The following is a 16,821-nucleotide window of genomic DNA, read 5'->3' on the forward strand; positions in this document are numbered from 1 at the left end:
ATGCCTCTATTGGTATGTTTGGATCAGCAACCAGGCTTCTATTCTTGACCTTGCTTCTACTCCACAATCGTTTCCATTCCTTTCCTGGATCACAGGAAATCCTATTTGCCGTAGGGGTGACCTAGATTTCAAGTGGGTTTTTGGTGTCACATCCTGATGTATAGGAAGATTTGGGTTCAACAGTAACTATGTACACTTAAGCACTAACAAAGAAAACCATTTGTCTCAACAGATTTCTTTAAGGGAGCCTTGCAGAGCTGACTAGCTTGATATTTCAGACATCAGTTCCAAATTTGATACATTTCTGCATAAATATTCGTCTGTGTATAATGGCTACACTGCAAAGAAAAGGAAATGAATAAAATGCGACACCAGTGCAAAACTAAAGAAATCATTGATCACAAAATGGTTGGAATATAGTATAGAAAGGAAGGGAACTGTGCAAAATGGTCTGGAATAAGAAAAGTTAAATAATTAACTTCATATTATTTATATTACTAAGTGACTCTCCAAGAATTTGGTACCAGTTGCAAGTTGCCTTGCTAATGGCTTCCAGAGGCAACAAAAATTTAATTTTCAGTATTTCTTATAATTATTTAAAATGTTGTCATAATCAACATATGTTAAAACTTTAACCCCTTAATACCAGTATTACAGTTAGAAACTGTGTGCTTGTCTTGAGGCAGCTTAACTGATATTTGCATAAATACCCAGACTTAATTCATTCATTGTTTTATAATGATGGCACTTAGTGACTTCCAACAAACTGTAAAGATACTTTCAAACATTATCTAATTTTTTTCTAGCTTGCATGCTTAAAGTGAAATATTTCACACATTAACTCATTTATAAAGTAATAAGATGTTAGTTAGTTAATTGCGTTTTCCACTGATCAGTTGCATGGTATGGAAGCTGTTTCGGCTAGTTCTAATAACTTTCGATTTATTTCCATTTCCGTTTTTCCCACATCACTGATAATTTTTAGCCGCTTCCCACAGGTTTTATCGTCATTATTTCTTTGTCAGACAATTGTTAGCCTCATTTTCATAATCTGCCACCACAAAACCACTCCTTTTAATATATTACACGCAGTTTTTTCGAAATTTTCCCGAATTTCTCCGTCTTCTAACGTGTTTTGGCGGCAACACAACCACCTAACCTTTGTGCACATCGTTGTCTACCAACCCAAGTCCAACATAGCCCAGCTGTAACCAACACCTTTTCGCCTTTTTTCACACCAGATCTCCAGTTACTTTCCAGTCCACCTTTATCCTTCCCCATATATTTTTATTTTCATTTTCATTTCCTCATGTTACACTTTCCACCTTCTAATACCACGTCACCCTCACGACACCCCCACAACGACCCCATTAAGTTTTATTTACATTCCCTCCGCAAACATGCCTTCGCCCTAGCCAGATTACGCTCCCATATTCTATTTTCTCAGGCTTGTCTGACATTTGGCATTACCCCCAAAGGCCTCACACTTAAAGTTCCCATCTCTGGCTGCAACCCTTCTTTCCATCAGTCCCTATACCAGTTCCAAACTGAACAATCCATTGCCCTCACCCACCTAATCCTTCACCTACACATCAACTCAGCCAATGAACACACCCGTCAACTCCTATCCTTAATAAATTCCTTAATCTTTCCTCTCCCACATCCACACCGGCTGTTCAGAGCATCCTCCTACAGGCCAACCGTAAATTAGAACAGCATGCCACCCTCCACCTCAAAAAACTATCCAATCTCCTGGTTTCCCACCTCCAGAAAGGCAACTCACTCACCCTTCACAACCTTTCCAGCAAACCTCAACCTCCTCTCATCGCACACAAACCCAGTCTCTCCCATCTACTCAATCTCCCACTTCCAGCTCCACTCCCTCCAAAACCTCAAAATTCCAATCAACACAATCTGGAACCACAACACCCTAATTCAGTAGTTAACCTTTCCACCAAACCTCTCTCCCAATCCGAAACCTCTGTCCTATCCAAAGGCCTCACCTTCAGCCCCACTCCCAGATTCAACCAAACAGCCCTCGTCAAAGATTTACTGTCCTACACTCATACTCTCTGCTGGAAATATCACTTTGCCATGAAGAAAAATGATCCTAATCCTACTCCTAATGATCCAACTCCCCAAGACACCATCCAAATTGAACCCTGTCTGGAACAGTTCCGTCCTCCGTCACAGCGGGACCCACCTCCTCTTCCTCAAAATCACCCTCTCCAAACCTTCCAGGAATTTCTGACTTCCAGCCTTGCATCTCAATCCTTCTTAAAAAACCTTAATCCTACTCCCAACATCACCACTGCTGAAGCCCAGGCTATCCGTGATCTGAAGGCTGACCGATCCATCGTCATTCTTCCGGCGGACAGGGGTTCCACGACCGTGGTACTTGATCGTCGGGAGTATGTGGCTGAGGGACTGCGTCAGCTTTCAGACAACACCACATACAAAGTTTGCCAAGGTAACCCCATTCCCGATGTGCAGGTGGAGCTTCAAGGAATCCTCAGAACCTTAGGCCCCCTGCAAAACCTTTCACCTGACTCCATCAACCTCCTGACCCCACCAACACCCCGCACCCCTACCTTCTACCTTCTTCCTAAAATCCACAAACCCAATCATCCCGGCCGCCCCATTGTAGCTGGTTACCAAGCCCTCACAGAACGTATCTCTGCCTACGTAGATCAACACCTTCAACCCATTACATGCAGTCTCCCATCCTTCATCAAAGACACCAACCACTTCCTCGAATGCCTGAAATCCTTACCCAATGTGTTACCCCCGGAAACCATCCTTGTAACCATTGATGCCACTTCCTTATACACAAATATTCCACACGTCCAGGGCCTCGCTGCGATGGAGCATTTCCTTTCACGCCGATCACCTGCCACCCTACCTAAAACCTCTTTCCTCATCACCTTAGCCAGCTTCATCCTGACCCACAACTTCTTCGCTTTTGAAGGCCAGACATACCAACAACTAAAGGGAACAGCCATGGGTACCAGGATGGCCCCCTCATACGCCAACCTATTCATGGGTCGCTTAGAGGAAGCCTTCTTGGTTACCCAGGCCTGCCAACCCAAAGTTTGGTACAGATTTATTGATGACATCTTCATGATCTGGACTCACAGTGAAGAAGAACTCCAGAATTTCCTCTCCAACCTCAACTCCTTTGGTTCCATCAGATTCACCTGGTCCTACTCCAAATCCCATGCCACTTTCCTTGACGTTGACCTCCACCTGTCCAATGGCCAGCTTCACACGTCCGTCCACATCAAACCCACCAACAAGCAACAGCACCTCCATTATGACAGCTGCCACCCATTCCACATCAAACGGTCCCTTCCCTACAGCCTAGGTCTTTGTGGCAAACGAATCTGCTCCAGTCCGGAATCCCTGAACCATTACACCAACAACCTGACAACAGCTTTCGCATCCCGCAACTACCCTCCCGACCTGGTACAGAAGCAAATAACCAGAGCCACTTCCTCATCCCCTCAAACCCAGAATCCCCCACAGAAGAACCACAAAAGTGCCCCACTTGTGACAGGATACTTTCCGGGACTGGACCAGACTCTGAATGTGGCTCTCCAGCAGGGATACGACTTCCTCAAATCCTGCCCTGAAATGAGATCCATCCTTCATGAAATCCTCCCCACTCCACCAAGAGTGTCTTTCCGCCGTCCACCTAACCTTCGTAACCTGTTAGTTCATCCCTATGAAATCCCCAAACCACCTTCCCTACCCTCTGGCTCCTATCCTTGTAACTGCCCCCGGTGTATAACCTGTCCCATGCACCCTCCCACCACCACCTACTCCAGTCCTGTAACCTGGAAGGTGTACACGATCAAAGGCAGAGCCACATGTGAAAGCACCCACGTGATTTACCAACTGACCTGCCTACACTGTGATGCATTCTATGTGGGAATGACCAGCAACAAACTGTCCATTCGCATGAATGGACACAGGCAGACAGTGTTTGTTGGTAATGAGGATCACCCTGTGGCTAAACATGCCTTGGTGCACGGCCAGCACATCTTGGCACAGTGTTACACCGTCCGGGTTATCTGGATACTTCCCACCAACACCAACCTATCCGAACTCTGGAGATGGGAACTTGCTCTTCAATCTATCCTCTCTTCCCGTTACCCACCAGGCCTCAATCTCTGCTAATTTCAAGTTGCCGCCACTCATACCTCACCTGTCATTCAACATCATCTTTGCCTCTGCACTTCCGCCTTGACTGACATCTCTGCCCAAACTCTTTGTCTTTAAATATGTCTGCTTGTGTCTGTATATGTGTGTGTGTGCGAGTGTATACCCATCCTTTTTTCCCCTAAGGTAAGTCTTTCCACTCCCGGGATTGGAATGACTCCTTACCCTCTCCATTAAAACCCACTTCCTTTCGTCTTTCCCTCTCCTTCCCTCTTTCCTGATGAGGCAACAGTTTCTTGCAAAAGCTTGAATTTTGTGTGTATGTATGTGTCTGTTTGTGTTTCTATCGACCTGCCAGCGCTTTCGTATGGTAAGTCACATCATCAACATTCCACGTAGGAAAAATATATCTAAAAGCAAAGATGATGTGACTTACCAAATGAAAGTGCTGGCAGGTCGACAGACACACAAACAAACACAAACATACACACAAAATTCAAGCTTTCGCAACAAACTGTTGCCTCATCAGGAAAGAGGGAAGGAGAGGGAAAGACGAAAGGATGTGGGTTTTAAGGGGGAGGGTAAGGAGTCATTCCAATCCCGGGAGCGGAAAGACTTACCTTAGGGGGAAAAAAGGACGGGTATACACTCGCACACACACACTTATCAATCCACACATATACAGACACAAGCAGACATATTTAAAGGTCGACCTGCCAGCACTTTCATTTGGTAAGTCACATCATCTTTGTTTTTAGATATATTTTTCCTACGTGGAATGTATCCCTCTATTATAACCATATCATATATATATATATATATACTCCTGGAAATGGAAAGAAGAACACATTGACACCGGTGTGTCAGACCCACCATACTTGCTCCGGACACTGCGAGAGGGCTGTACAAGCAATGATCACACGCACGGCACAGCGGACACACCAGGAACCGCGGTGTTGGCCGTCGAATGGCACTAGCTGCGCAGCATTTGTGCACCGCCGCCGTCAGTGTCAGCCAGTTTGCCGTGGCATACGGAGCTCCATCGCAGTCTTTAACACTGGTAGCATGCCGCGACAGCGTGGACGTGAACCGTATGTGCAGTTGACGGACTTTGAGTGAGGGCGTATAGTGGGCATGCGGGAGGCCGGGTGGACGTACCGCCGAATTGCTCAACACGTGGGGCGTGAGGTCTCCACAGTACATCGATGTTGTCGCCAGTGGTCGGCGGAAGGTGCACGTGCCCGTCGACCTGGGACCGGACCGCAGCGACGCACGGATGCACGCCAAGACCGTAGGATCCTACGCAGTACCGTAGGGGACCGCACTGCCACTTCCCAGCAAATTAGGGACACTGTTGCTCCTGGGGTATCGGCGAGGACCATTCGCAACCGTCTCCATGAAGCTGGGCTACGGTCCCGCACACCGTTAGGCCGTCTTCCGCTCACGCCCCAACATCGTGCAGCCCACCTCCAGTGGTGTCGCGACAGGCGTGAATGGAGGGACGAATGGAGACGTCTCATCTTCAGCGATGAGAGTCGCTTCTGCCTTGGTGCCAATGACGGTCGTATGAGTGTTTGGCGCCGTGCAGGTGAGTGCCACAATCAGGACTGCATACGACCGAGGCACACAGGGCCAACACCCGGCATCATGGTGTGGGGAGCGATCTCCTACACTGGCCGTACACCACTGGTGATCGTCGAGGGGACACTGAATAGTGCACGGTACATCCAAACCGTCATCGAACCCATCGTTCTACCATTCCTAGACCGGCAAGGGAACTTGCTGTTCCAACAGGACAATGCACGTCCGCATGTATCCCGTGCCACCCGACGTGCTCTAGAAGGTGTAAGTCAACTACCCTGGCCAGCAAGATCTCCGGATCTGTCCCCCATTGAGCATGTTTGGGACTGGATGAAGCGTCGTCTCACGCGGTCTGCACGTCCAGCAGGAACGCTGGTCCAACTGAGGCGCCAGGTGGAAATGGCATGGCAAGCCGTTCCACAGGACTACATCCAGCATCTCTACGATCGTCTCCATGGGAGAATAGCAGCCTGCATTGCTGCGAAAGGTGGATATACACTGTACTAGTGCCGACATTGTGCATGCTCTGTTGCCTGTGTCTATGTGCCTGTGGTTCTGTCAGTGTGATCATGTGATGTATCTGACCCCAGGAATGTGTCAATAAAGTTTCCCCTTCCTGGGACAATGAATTCACGGTGTTCTTATTTCAATTTCCAGGAGTATATATATATATATTAAAGGTTAATTACCCATTCCCTTAAATGGCACAACATGCCTATACTATATTAATCTATCTATATCCGAATCCTGCTCCAGCTACTGCCGGGTCTGGGTGCTGATGAGTCCTCTCCATTTGGCTCCGTCCTCCCACCATTTTTCTTCCTTCACTTGCTGCCAGGTCACACATCTCCTTTCTACAGATATTCTCACTCCCATTTTCCACCGCGTTCTTGGGTGCCCTCTAGGTCTTTTCCCATCCATCTTTAGTTCTTCCATAATTTTGGGGAGTCTCTGCCCATGCATCCTCTTAACATGCCCATACCATCTTAACCTCCTTCTTTCAATTCAACTATATTAATAGATTTATTTATTCCTATTCAAGAATTCATCTATGGTATAGAAGGAGTTGTCAAGGAGATATGATTTCGATTTATTTTTGAAGCTATTACTACTGTCTGTCAGACATTTTATTTCATCTGGTAATTTGTCAAAAATTTTTATAGCAGCATATTTTACACCTTTCTGTGTCAAAGATAAGTTAAGTATTATAATCATGGTATTATAATCATGAATGTCACTGTTGTTTTTAAACTGGTCGGTGTTGTTGAGAACAAATTTCATTAGTGAGTAAATGTACTGTGAGACTATTGTAAGAATTCCAAATCTTTTAAAAAGATGCCTACAAGATGTGTGACTAAGACCCCCCACAAATTATTCTAACCAATTTCTTTTGAGCAGTGAATACTTTTTGTCTAAGTGTTGAGTTACCCCATAATATTGTTCCTTATGACATCAGAGAGTAAAAGTATGCAAAGTATGTTAGCTTACTAATTTCTATATCCTCAAAATTGGAAATTATTGTATTTTGATTGCAAAAGTTTCTGAATCTAGTCGCTTTAGAAGATCCAAAATATGAATTTTCCAATTAAGATTCTCATCTATATGTACACCCAAAAACTTAGTATGTTCTACCCTGTCTACCGACTTCTGTTGATATGTTATATTTATTGAAGAAACTGTACTTTTTGCAGCAGAAAATTGGATGTACTGTGTTATTTTGAAGTTTAGAGCAAGCCCATTTGCAGAAAACCAATTAATACTTTTCCAAAGACCTTATTTGTATCATTTTCAATTGGAGTTTCTTTTACTAGATTAATAATGATGCTTGTATCATCAGCAAACAGTGTCAGTTCAGCTTGTTGTTTCAGATAAGAAGGGAGGCCACTCATATATGTCAAGCATAGAAGGGGACCCATGATTGAACCCTGTGGAACACCTAATGTTATTTCACCCCAATTAGATACAGTGGCAAACTTATTTACATCACTTGAACCATATAAAGAAACTTTTTGTTTCCTGTTCTGTAGGTATAACTTAAACCACTCATGTGCTACCTAATTTATACCAAAGAATTGTAATTTCTGTAACATAATGTCATGGTTCACACAATCAAATGCTTTGGACAAGTCACAGAAAATTCGTATTGGTGACATTTTATTAATTAAGGACTCTTTTATGTGGACAGTGAAATTGTATATTGCTGTCTCACTGGAACAGCATTTTTCGAAATCTGAACTATGATTTTTCAAGTATCCCATTACTGTTGAGATGGCTAACCATTCTTCAGTACATTATTTTCTCGAAGATTTTTGAAAATGCTGTAAGCAAGGATACTGTCCAATAATTATTGGCATAGCCAGCCGGAGTGGCCGTGCGGTTCTAGGCGCTACAGTCTGGAACCAAGCGACTGCTACGGTCGCAGGTTCGAATCCTGCCTCGGGCATGGATGTGTGTGATGTCCTTAGTTTAGTTAGGTTTAGTTAGTTCTAAGTTCTAGGCGACTGATGACCTCAGAAGTTAAGTCACATAGTGCTCAGAGCCAGAGCCAATTATTGACATCTGTGGTGTCCTCCTTTTTGTAGAGAGGCCTGACAATGGCATATTTTAACCTGTCTGGGAAAATACCTTGAGTTAGTGATGCATTTCATATGTGACTCAGAACATCAGCTGTAATCACTCCACATTGTTTTAATATCTTATTAGAGATGTCATCTACCCCAACAGAACATTTATTTTTCAAAGATTTAATAATTTTACTTATCTCACAAGAGGTTGTTAGATGAAACTTAATATGACTAAAATTTTTCAAAACTGGCTCTTCCATGTACTGCCTGGCCTTTTTCTTTTGAACTATTCTCACCAATTTTTTCTCCTACATGTAAGAAATGGTTGTTATTACATTAGCTACTTGTGTACTGTTGGTTAGGATGGTCTCATTCTCTTTAATAGTAATACTACCTACCCCAGTGGTTACTTTTCCTGTCTCCCTTCTAACAACATTCCATATTGATTTGATTTTATTGCCGGAGTTGTTAATTTCTTCTCTAACATACATATTTCTTGATTTCCTTACAACTTTTCTCAGTAAGTTACAATAATTTTTATAATGAAAAACTACTTCTGGATCTTTACTAGGTCTTGCTGTCTCATACAGTTTTCTTTTTCTTTCTGAAGACACATTAATACCTGTAGTAATCCAAGGTTTATTTGAAAAGTGTGTGGTGTTACATTTAGTAATTTTCTTTTGGAAACAATGTTTGAAAAGGGATATAAATTTATTAAGAAATATGTTGCATCTATCATTAGCATTTGGCTCATTATATACATCTCCTCAATTACCATTTCTTAAACTTTCTCTGTAGTGCTCTATAGATACCAGGTTGAGCAACCTCACACTTTTATTTAATGGTTTCTGAACTGTACACCCTGTTAGGTTTTGTAGGTGAATCAGTTGTGCATCATGGTCTGACAATCCATTTACCACAGGGAAAGCATGTGTTTGTTTTACATCCTCTTTCTGTACAAATACTTTATCTATTGGAGTGCTACTGTCATGAGCTATACATGTAGGGACATTGACCACTGATTTTAAGTTATATGTTGTTAATAACATTTCTAGTTCACTTTTCCTATCAGAATTACTTAGAAAGCTTACACTGAAATCACCACAGATTAGTAACTTCTTCTTTCTGTCTGACAGACAGCATAATAGGGAGTCAAACTTTTTTATGAATAGCTCCCAGTCTCCTAATGGGGACCTGTACACTGTTGCTAATATCAGTACTACATTATCTAACTGAAGTTCACATGCACAAACCTCAAAGTGCTTATCAACACAAAATTTGCTTACTTCTACAGTTTTGTATTTATACCCTTGTTTTATGAAAATGTTAGCTCCTCCTATATCCATCCTAGCTCTACAAGTGTAAGATGCTAAATTATACCCATTTATACTGACACTATCCATCCCCACAGTTACATGGTGTTCAGACAGACAGAGTATATCAATCTCATTTTTACTTTTGAGATCACCTAAACACACTAATAGCTCATCTACTTTATTTTTTTTATTCCCCTCATATTTTGATGGACTAAGTTGATACTACCCTTAGCTTTGCCACAATTTACTGTACATGAAGTGTCTTTTACTCTATTTATCTTGATTTCTGTCTGTCTGGACTTTGGCTTTAACCTAAAAAACCTGTCTGCCTGGACCCATTAACCACTGGGATCACCCTTTGTGTGACTGTGCCCCCCCCCCCCCTCCCCCCTTACAGTTTCTGCTAATGGAGAAACTAACTTATTTTTCCCCTTCCTATTCAGGTACAGGCTGTGTGTAGTGTATCCCCACCTACCAATAGCATTAACTGGAACAACACTTGTGTGAGATTTTGCCAGTGTCTGGAGCATCCTGTTCAGCTCGGTGTTAACATGCCTTACTGCAGTGTTTACTGAGGGCTGTTCATGGCTCTGAAAGACCTCCACAAACCCCACATTTGTGTGCCCAGTTTCTGCTCCTATTTTGCCCAGGTCACTCTTAATACTGTATCTTGGATTCATAGCCAGGCTGTTTCCTGCTCCCCCAGCTATAATCACCTGATCTTCCTTCTCAAAGTCCCTGCATAGCTGACTTAAGTTTTCTGTCACCTAATTTCTCCTGAAGCTGCTGGCCCACACCCCTCCCATGACTGCTGCCTATAAGCAGAATTCTTCTTCTCCTATTCTGGTTTGATCCTGCCCTGTCTTTTTTTCTTTAAGCTAATATTCTGCTTCAACCTACTTTCAACTACATATGGATGAGGCCCTTCCTCCACTTCAGATAGCAAGCCAAACTGATTTACTATTTGAATTTCTGAAGTTTTTGCAAGTGTTTCCCTTTTTCGTCGCTTTGCTTGCTACCTTTCCCAGTTCCCCGCCTCTTTTTCCTCCATTAACCTACATAATTCCAAGTTTTCATTATCTAATTCAGCCTTAAGGATACAAATTTTTGCCTCCTGTTCAGAAATTTTTCTGTCCTTTCTACATGACCTACACTGCCATGGAAAATTCACATTTTCTACCCTTGCTTCCTCACCGCTACATTCGTCCCAATGAAACCATAATTTACAGTCTACACAGAACACCCCCTCTTTCAAATTTCTATAGCAGCCACCACATTTGTCACACATGGTTTGACAGACAAACTTAACACAAAAGCAGAGAATAAGTTGGTACAAAACCACAGTAGTTTCATAACCTGTACTAATCCGTAAATAAACACTAATGTAAACAAACTTTTAAACTTACTTCTGAAAGTTTTAACTCCCTAAACTCTGTATGACAGACACGAATTAATTTGACTTTGAAGCGATAACTCTAGTCAAAAACGAAAATCTACACTCGTGTGAAATTTACACCTGAAAACGTAAACAAAACTAGTGACTACCAGCCTTTACAAAATACTTCCTTTTCGATCTAAATACGGTCATGAAAGCGAAACCTTCAATAGATAGCCTAGAGAAGAAGTAAATACACTAGGCTAAAATTTAATATTAACTAAATTAGCTCTTATTTCAATATTAATCACTTAACTTTGTATACGCGCGTCTGCCTAGCTGCAGGGGTGCCAACCAATCTGCTCTTTTATACAAGAGTTTTATTCTTTAAGGAATTGGGGGCTTACTGGTAGTAATTAAAGTCCTATGTAAAGAAGTACTATTAAAAACTCTCAGTTGACTGTTATGTCTGAAGCTCTTATTTAAATAATTATGTCAAATCAGCATGGGATAGCCTGAAGAAAAACTGGCAGATCAGTCAAGGAACAGAAGGGTTCAGCTATGATGGAAAATAACCATGTGATAAGTGGCAATACACAAACATCAAACATTTTTAAATAATCTGAACCTAAAAACTATAGTAACATAGATATGGAAAGCTTATGGTAACTTTTTCTGAAGGAATCAAAAAGAGAATTAACTCCCTAGCATCAAAATCTGCTGTGGGGCTGGTAATACACTCCTGGAAATGGAAAAAAGAACACATTGACACCGGTGTGTCAGACCCACCATACTTGCTCCGGACACTGCGAGAGGGCTGTACAAGCAATGATCACACGCACAGCACAGCGGACACACCAGGAACCGCGGTGTTGGCCGTCGAATGGCGCTAGCTGCGCAGCATTTGTGCACCGCCGCCGTCAGTGTCAGCCAGTTTGCCGTGGCATATGGAGCTCCATCGCAGTCTTTAACACTGGTAGCATGCCGCGACAGCGTGGACGTGAACCGTATGTGCAGTTGACGGACTTTGAGCGAGGGCGTATAGTGGGCATGCGGGAGGCCGGGTGGACGTACCGCCGAATTGCTCAACACGTGGGGCGTGAGGTCTCCACAGTACATCGATGTTGTCGCCAGTGGTCGGCGGAAGGTGCACGTGCCCGTCGACCTGGGACCGGACCGCAGCGACGCACGGATGCACGCCAAGACCGTAGGATCCTACGCAGTGCCGTAGGGGACCGCACCGCCACTTCCCAGCAAATTAGGGACACTGTTGCTCCTGGGGTATCGGCGAGGACCATTCGCAACCGTCTCCATGAAGCTGAGCTACGGTCCCGCACACCATTAGGCCGTCTTCCGCTCACGCCCCAACATCGTGCAGCCCGCCTCCAGTGGTGTCGCGACAGGCGTGAATGGAGGGACGAATGGAGACGTGTCGTCTTCAGCGATGAGAGTCGCTTCTGCCTTGGTGCCAATGATGGTCGTATGCGTGTTTGGCGCCGTGCAGGTGAGCGCCACAATCAGGACTGCATACGACCGAGGCACACAGGGCCAACACCCGGCATCATGGTGTGGGGAGCGATCTCCTACACTGGCCGTACACCACTGGTGATCGTCGAGGGGACACTGAATAGTGCACGGTACATCCAAACCGTCATCGAACCCATCGTTCTACCATTCCTAGACCGGCAAGGGAACTTGCTGTTCCAACAGGACAATGCACGTCTGCATGTATCCCGTGCCACCCAACGTGCTCTAGAAGGTGTAAGTCAACTACCCTGGCCAGCAAGATCTCCGGATCTGTCCCCCATTGAGCATGTTTGGGACTGGATGAAGCGTCGTCTCACGCGGTCTGCACGTCCAGCACGAACGCTGGTCCAACTGAGGCGCCAGGTGGAAATGGCATGGCAAGCCGTTCCACAGGACTACATCCAGCATCTCTACGATCGTCTCCATGGGAGAATAGCAGCCGGCATTGCTGCGAAAGGTGGATATACACTGTACTAGTGCCGACATTGTGCATGCTCTGTTGGCTGTGTCTATGTGCCTGTGGTTCTGTCAGTGTGATCATGTGATGTATCTGACCCCAAGAATGTGTCAATAAAGTTTCCCCTTCCTGGGAAAATGAATTCACGGTGTTCTTATTTCAATTTCCAGGAGTGTAGTTTACCTACAGCATTAAAAACTTACTAACCCAAGTAAATATTGTACTCAAGCGTATATTAGGCATTGGCATTTATGTAAATGATTAAGTGGTCGATTTTTTTTCACTCTCCTATTACCATTACATTACTCGTTGGTCCCTGTTTTCCTGTCACACTGCAATTTTTTTCCACATGTCTTGTTAGTTACATACAATCTGTCAATCTGTTTCAATTACTTCACACAATTTCGTAGATAACTTTTTTCTAAATATATTGGTATTGAGCAACCAGAACTTTAGTTCTCCCTGCATTGATGTTCCTACATAAAATTTTCAACGGACTCTATATCTACAATTAGGGTGTACTATGTTTATTCCAGTCTTTCATACCTTACTGCCAGTGTTTTTTCTCCATAAGAGAATCAATCCTTCTCTACACTGATGTGTTTCCGTGCAGTGCAGTTGCTTAAGTGCTCCTTTTTTCACACAGGGGAATCACTTGATCTGAAAACATATAAAAATACATTTATCAGCTCCAAAATGCTGCACCTAGAATAGAATGTTTGATAAGGGCACCCATTTGTTTGGTGGCATACAAATGTAAGAATGTCTTAATATTGTGTCTAAATGTTGGATGTGGTACAATGGATAGAGTCCCTACTCAGTAACAGTAAGCAGTGAGGAATATAGTGTATGCTGCACAATATTGGCTCTTACTGGTTGGTGCAGTAGTCCTCCTCACACGTCATTCAACATTTCAGTGGTAATTTTCTGTAATTGTTAGTATGGAACAAGAAAAGTTTCTTTGACCAATATGTGAGTTGAGATATGTCAGTGCATGGAGTTGCTTTATTTCTACTAAATGTGGTAATGCATAAGGGCTATAGACGTAGACTTATGGTTGTGACAAACAATTTATGTCAGCTGACAGGTTACTCTGTGGTGTTGTGGATGAATCTCAGTGATCTGCTGTCATATCACACATGTCATTTCATAATTTTGGCTGTATTTTTTAATATTAATATTGGTGTTTCAACTGAATGATCCGTTCTCACACAATATAACTGTTTAGCCCGTAGAACTCCTCCGTAAGAGTGTTGAAGAATACAGAGAAGAACTGGGCCTCTCATCAGATGAAGTCTATAAATTATATATTGTGCAAGAGAGGGAAAGATTAAGTGAGTAATACTCTGTTATCTGTTTATTAATACTTCTGTATCATTTTGTCAGCAATGGAAACTATTTTACACAAGAGCTAATTCTTTGTGAATACTGTGTCATATTTGTACCAACTCTTCAATGAAATTAAAGTATTATCCTTTATACGTTGTTGATGATTTTGATTTTGAGTGGGGTTCTAAAAAACAAAATGTATTATTCATTGCATCTGTGTCTTTTCCTCTCTTTCTTCTGCTGAGGATATCAATTAGTATGTCATTATTAAAATATTAATAGTATTCAAAAAACATGCAGAAGTAACTATTACTGTAAGTAGGAACGAGGGTCATGATTTTCAAAGTGAAATAATAACTATTATAAATAATTAATAAGTTTGTTACATAGAGATTCTAAATAAGACTTGCAAAGTCACAAGGAAGATGTGGGGGCAGAAAAGTATTGTGAAAAGACAACATATAGTGTAAGAGTAAGGGAAGAACACCAGCTGAAAATCAGTGTATGGAACTCAATAGAAGAAAAGTCTTAAAGATATATCAGTCTACTGAATATCAATCTTGAATTTTACAAGTGTTTTACATATTTAGAATAATTTTCATGTATCTGCAAAATTATCAAATTTGGTCCAAAGGAAGCTTTAAAAAATTATTTAAAAGAAACTTTCACTGAGAAGTGAGCAAGAAGATAGTATGCTGTAGCAAGTTTGGGGAAAAAGCTCTCTGATGTGGGAGATTAAATTTGACCTTATGTATCAAAGAGAAACCACAGAAAACAATATGTTTTTCAGGATTGATTTTTATTGTCCTATTTAAAAAACATGATTAGTGAGACGGGATGATCTTCATACATGGAGATGAATAGGACTGCTGAAGAGAGGAAGCTGTGGCTGCAGAGACAAGGCTTAGCCTTTTGAAAAAAGAAGAAGAGAAAGAAGAGGAAAGAAGTTAATAGTATTGGAAATTTTAAAGACATGTAAAAGATAGAATGAAAAGATGAACTGAAAATTAAGTTTAAAAAATGTCTAGTAGAAGTAGAGAACTTAAACTGGGGTTTCCAAATTAACATGTACTATGGAGCTCAGAGCAAATTTCAAATATTCCGCATTGAACGGAGGAGATGAAGCTATTTTGGGAGAGAAAATACTCACACTAGTTTTATAAAACTGAGTGAGGTGGTGCAGTGGTTAGCACACTGGACTTGCAGTTGGGAGGACAACAGTTCAAATGTACGTCTGGACACCCTGATTTAGGTTTTCCATGATTTCTCTAAATCCCTTCAAAATTTCTGCAGACTCTCTGAAAATCAAAATGTGATGAATAACTTGAAAACCCACCTTTTTCTCCACTCCACAGAAGTATCTACATTGTAGGTCTGTATTGTCATACTTGAAAGTTAAAGGATAAAATATGGAAGAAAATTGCACGACCTTCATTAGAAAAGCATGTGCATTGTGCATGTTTAAATGGTATAATTATAGCTAAATGTTAAAAATATATTTGAGTATTGTCATATATCATGTTTAACACTGAAAATGATTGAAATATTCAGTCATTATTATATAACCTTCAGAACAGAAAACTTCATTATTAAGTGATGTAATCACATTTGAAATGCAAACCTGAATCACAAACAAGCCATTGTCAAATTTTTAAGGCTGTTCTCTTATTCCGTGCAAGTATATGTACCTTCCCTGTTGCATAGGTGAATAAAATATGCCCCTCAACTTTTGATTTACAGATAAGCTGGAGATATGCAGAGCAATTCGAAACTCATTGTTAATGTGTTCCAATAGGGGCCAAATGAAAGAGAACTATCCTCCTTTTGATGTATCGTCTGACATCTCAAGGATTCCAGAAGGATCTCCGAAGGAAGTGCAGCTGAACAAAGAAACCAATTCAAAAGCAAGAAAACAAGGTACCTATTTTTAATCCTGTGAAATCACATTCATAAGCTTGATGTCTTTATTTCACTGTAGCTCAGTACAGTTTCTTCTTTTTCTCTCACTGGAGGTAAGTGGAAATTTTCCATATCATCATTCAAGGAAAGGAATGAACAATAAACTTATTGTTGGTTGGATTATTCAACAACAACAAAAAAGTAACATGAATGGTATGAATGTGGCAAATCTGCAGACATTGTACAGGATGAGGGAACATTGTCCACATCTTAGAAAAATTATTGCATTACATTTGACATTCTGAATGGAGTTTAAACATCCATCACTGAAGGTGGTAAGTTTGAGTGTGCTTGTAGCATTACTTGAGCAGCTTATGTTGCCAGATGAAGATGGCTGTAAACCCATTTGAAAACTGTACCAGGAAAGTTGGAAGAATCCTAACAAATCTGTGATGTTTGCTGGTGATGCAAGATATTTTCCAACAAATATGTACGGTGTGTGGCTATGTTATTAGTGTTGACCTTCCTTTTTCATTTCCTGTACCTTATCAGTAACCAAAGCACTGAAATGTGTAGCATTCAAAGCATTACATCTTGTCTGTTCACTGCTTT

The 16,821-nt window shown here is 41.9% G+C and overlaps 1 protein-coding gene across 5 annotated transcripts in view; it reads left to right on the forward strand.

Annotated features, from left to right (window-relative positions):
* The window catches only part of LOC124723040 (coiled-coil domain-containing protein 177), a 291,118-nt gene that overhangs the window by 168,746 nt on the left and 105,551 nt on the right, over window positions 1-16,821 (forward strand). For 4 of the 5 annotated variants that reach the window (XM_047248217.1, XM_047248215.1, XM_047248216.1 and 1 more), the window contains 2 exons: window positions 14,210-14,315; window positions 16,051-16,227. In XM_047248217.1, the coding sequence (XP_047104173.1) occupies window positions 16,092-16,227 (136 nt within the window). In that variant the 5' untranslated portion in view covers window positions 14,210-14,315; window positions 16,051-16,091. The remainder of the gene's footprint in view (window positions 1-14,209; window positions 14,316-16,050; window positions 16,228-16,821) is intronic. The other variant, XM_047248218.1, reaches the window with a different exon arrangement.

The sequence above is a fragment of the Schistocerca piceifrons genome, chromosome X (genome assembly GCF_021461385.2).
Source record: "Schistocerca piceifrons isolate TAMUIC-IGC-003096 chromosome X, iqSchPice1.1, whole genome shotgun sequence".
In the NCBI taxonomy this organism is placed as follows: domain Eukaryota; kingdom Metazoa; phylum Arthropoda; class Insecta; order Orthoptera; family Acrididae; genus Schistocerca; species Schistocerca piceifrons.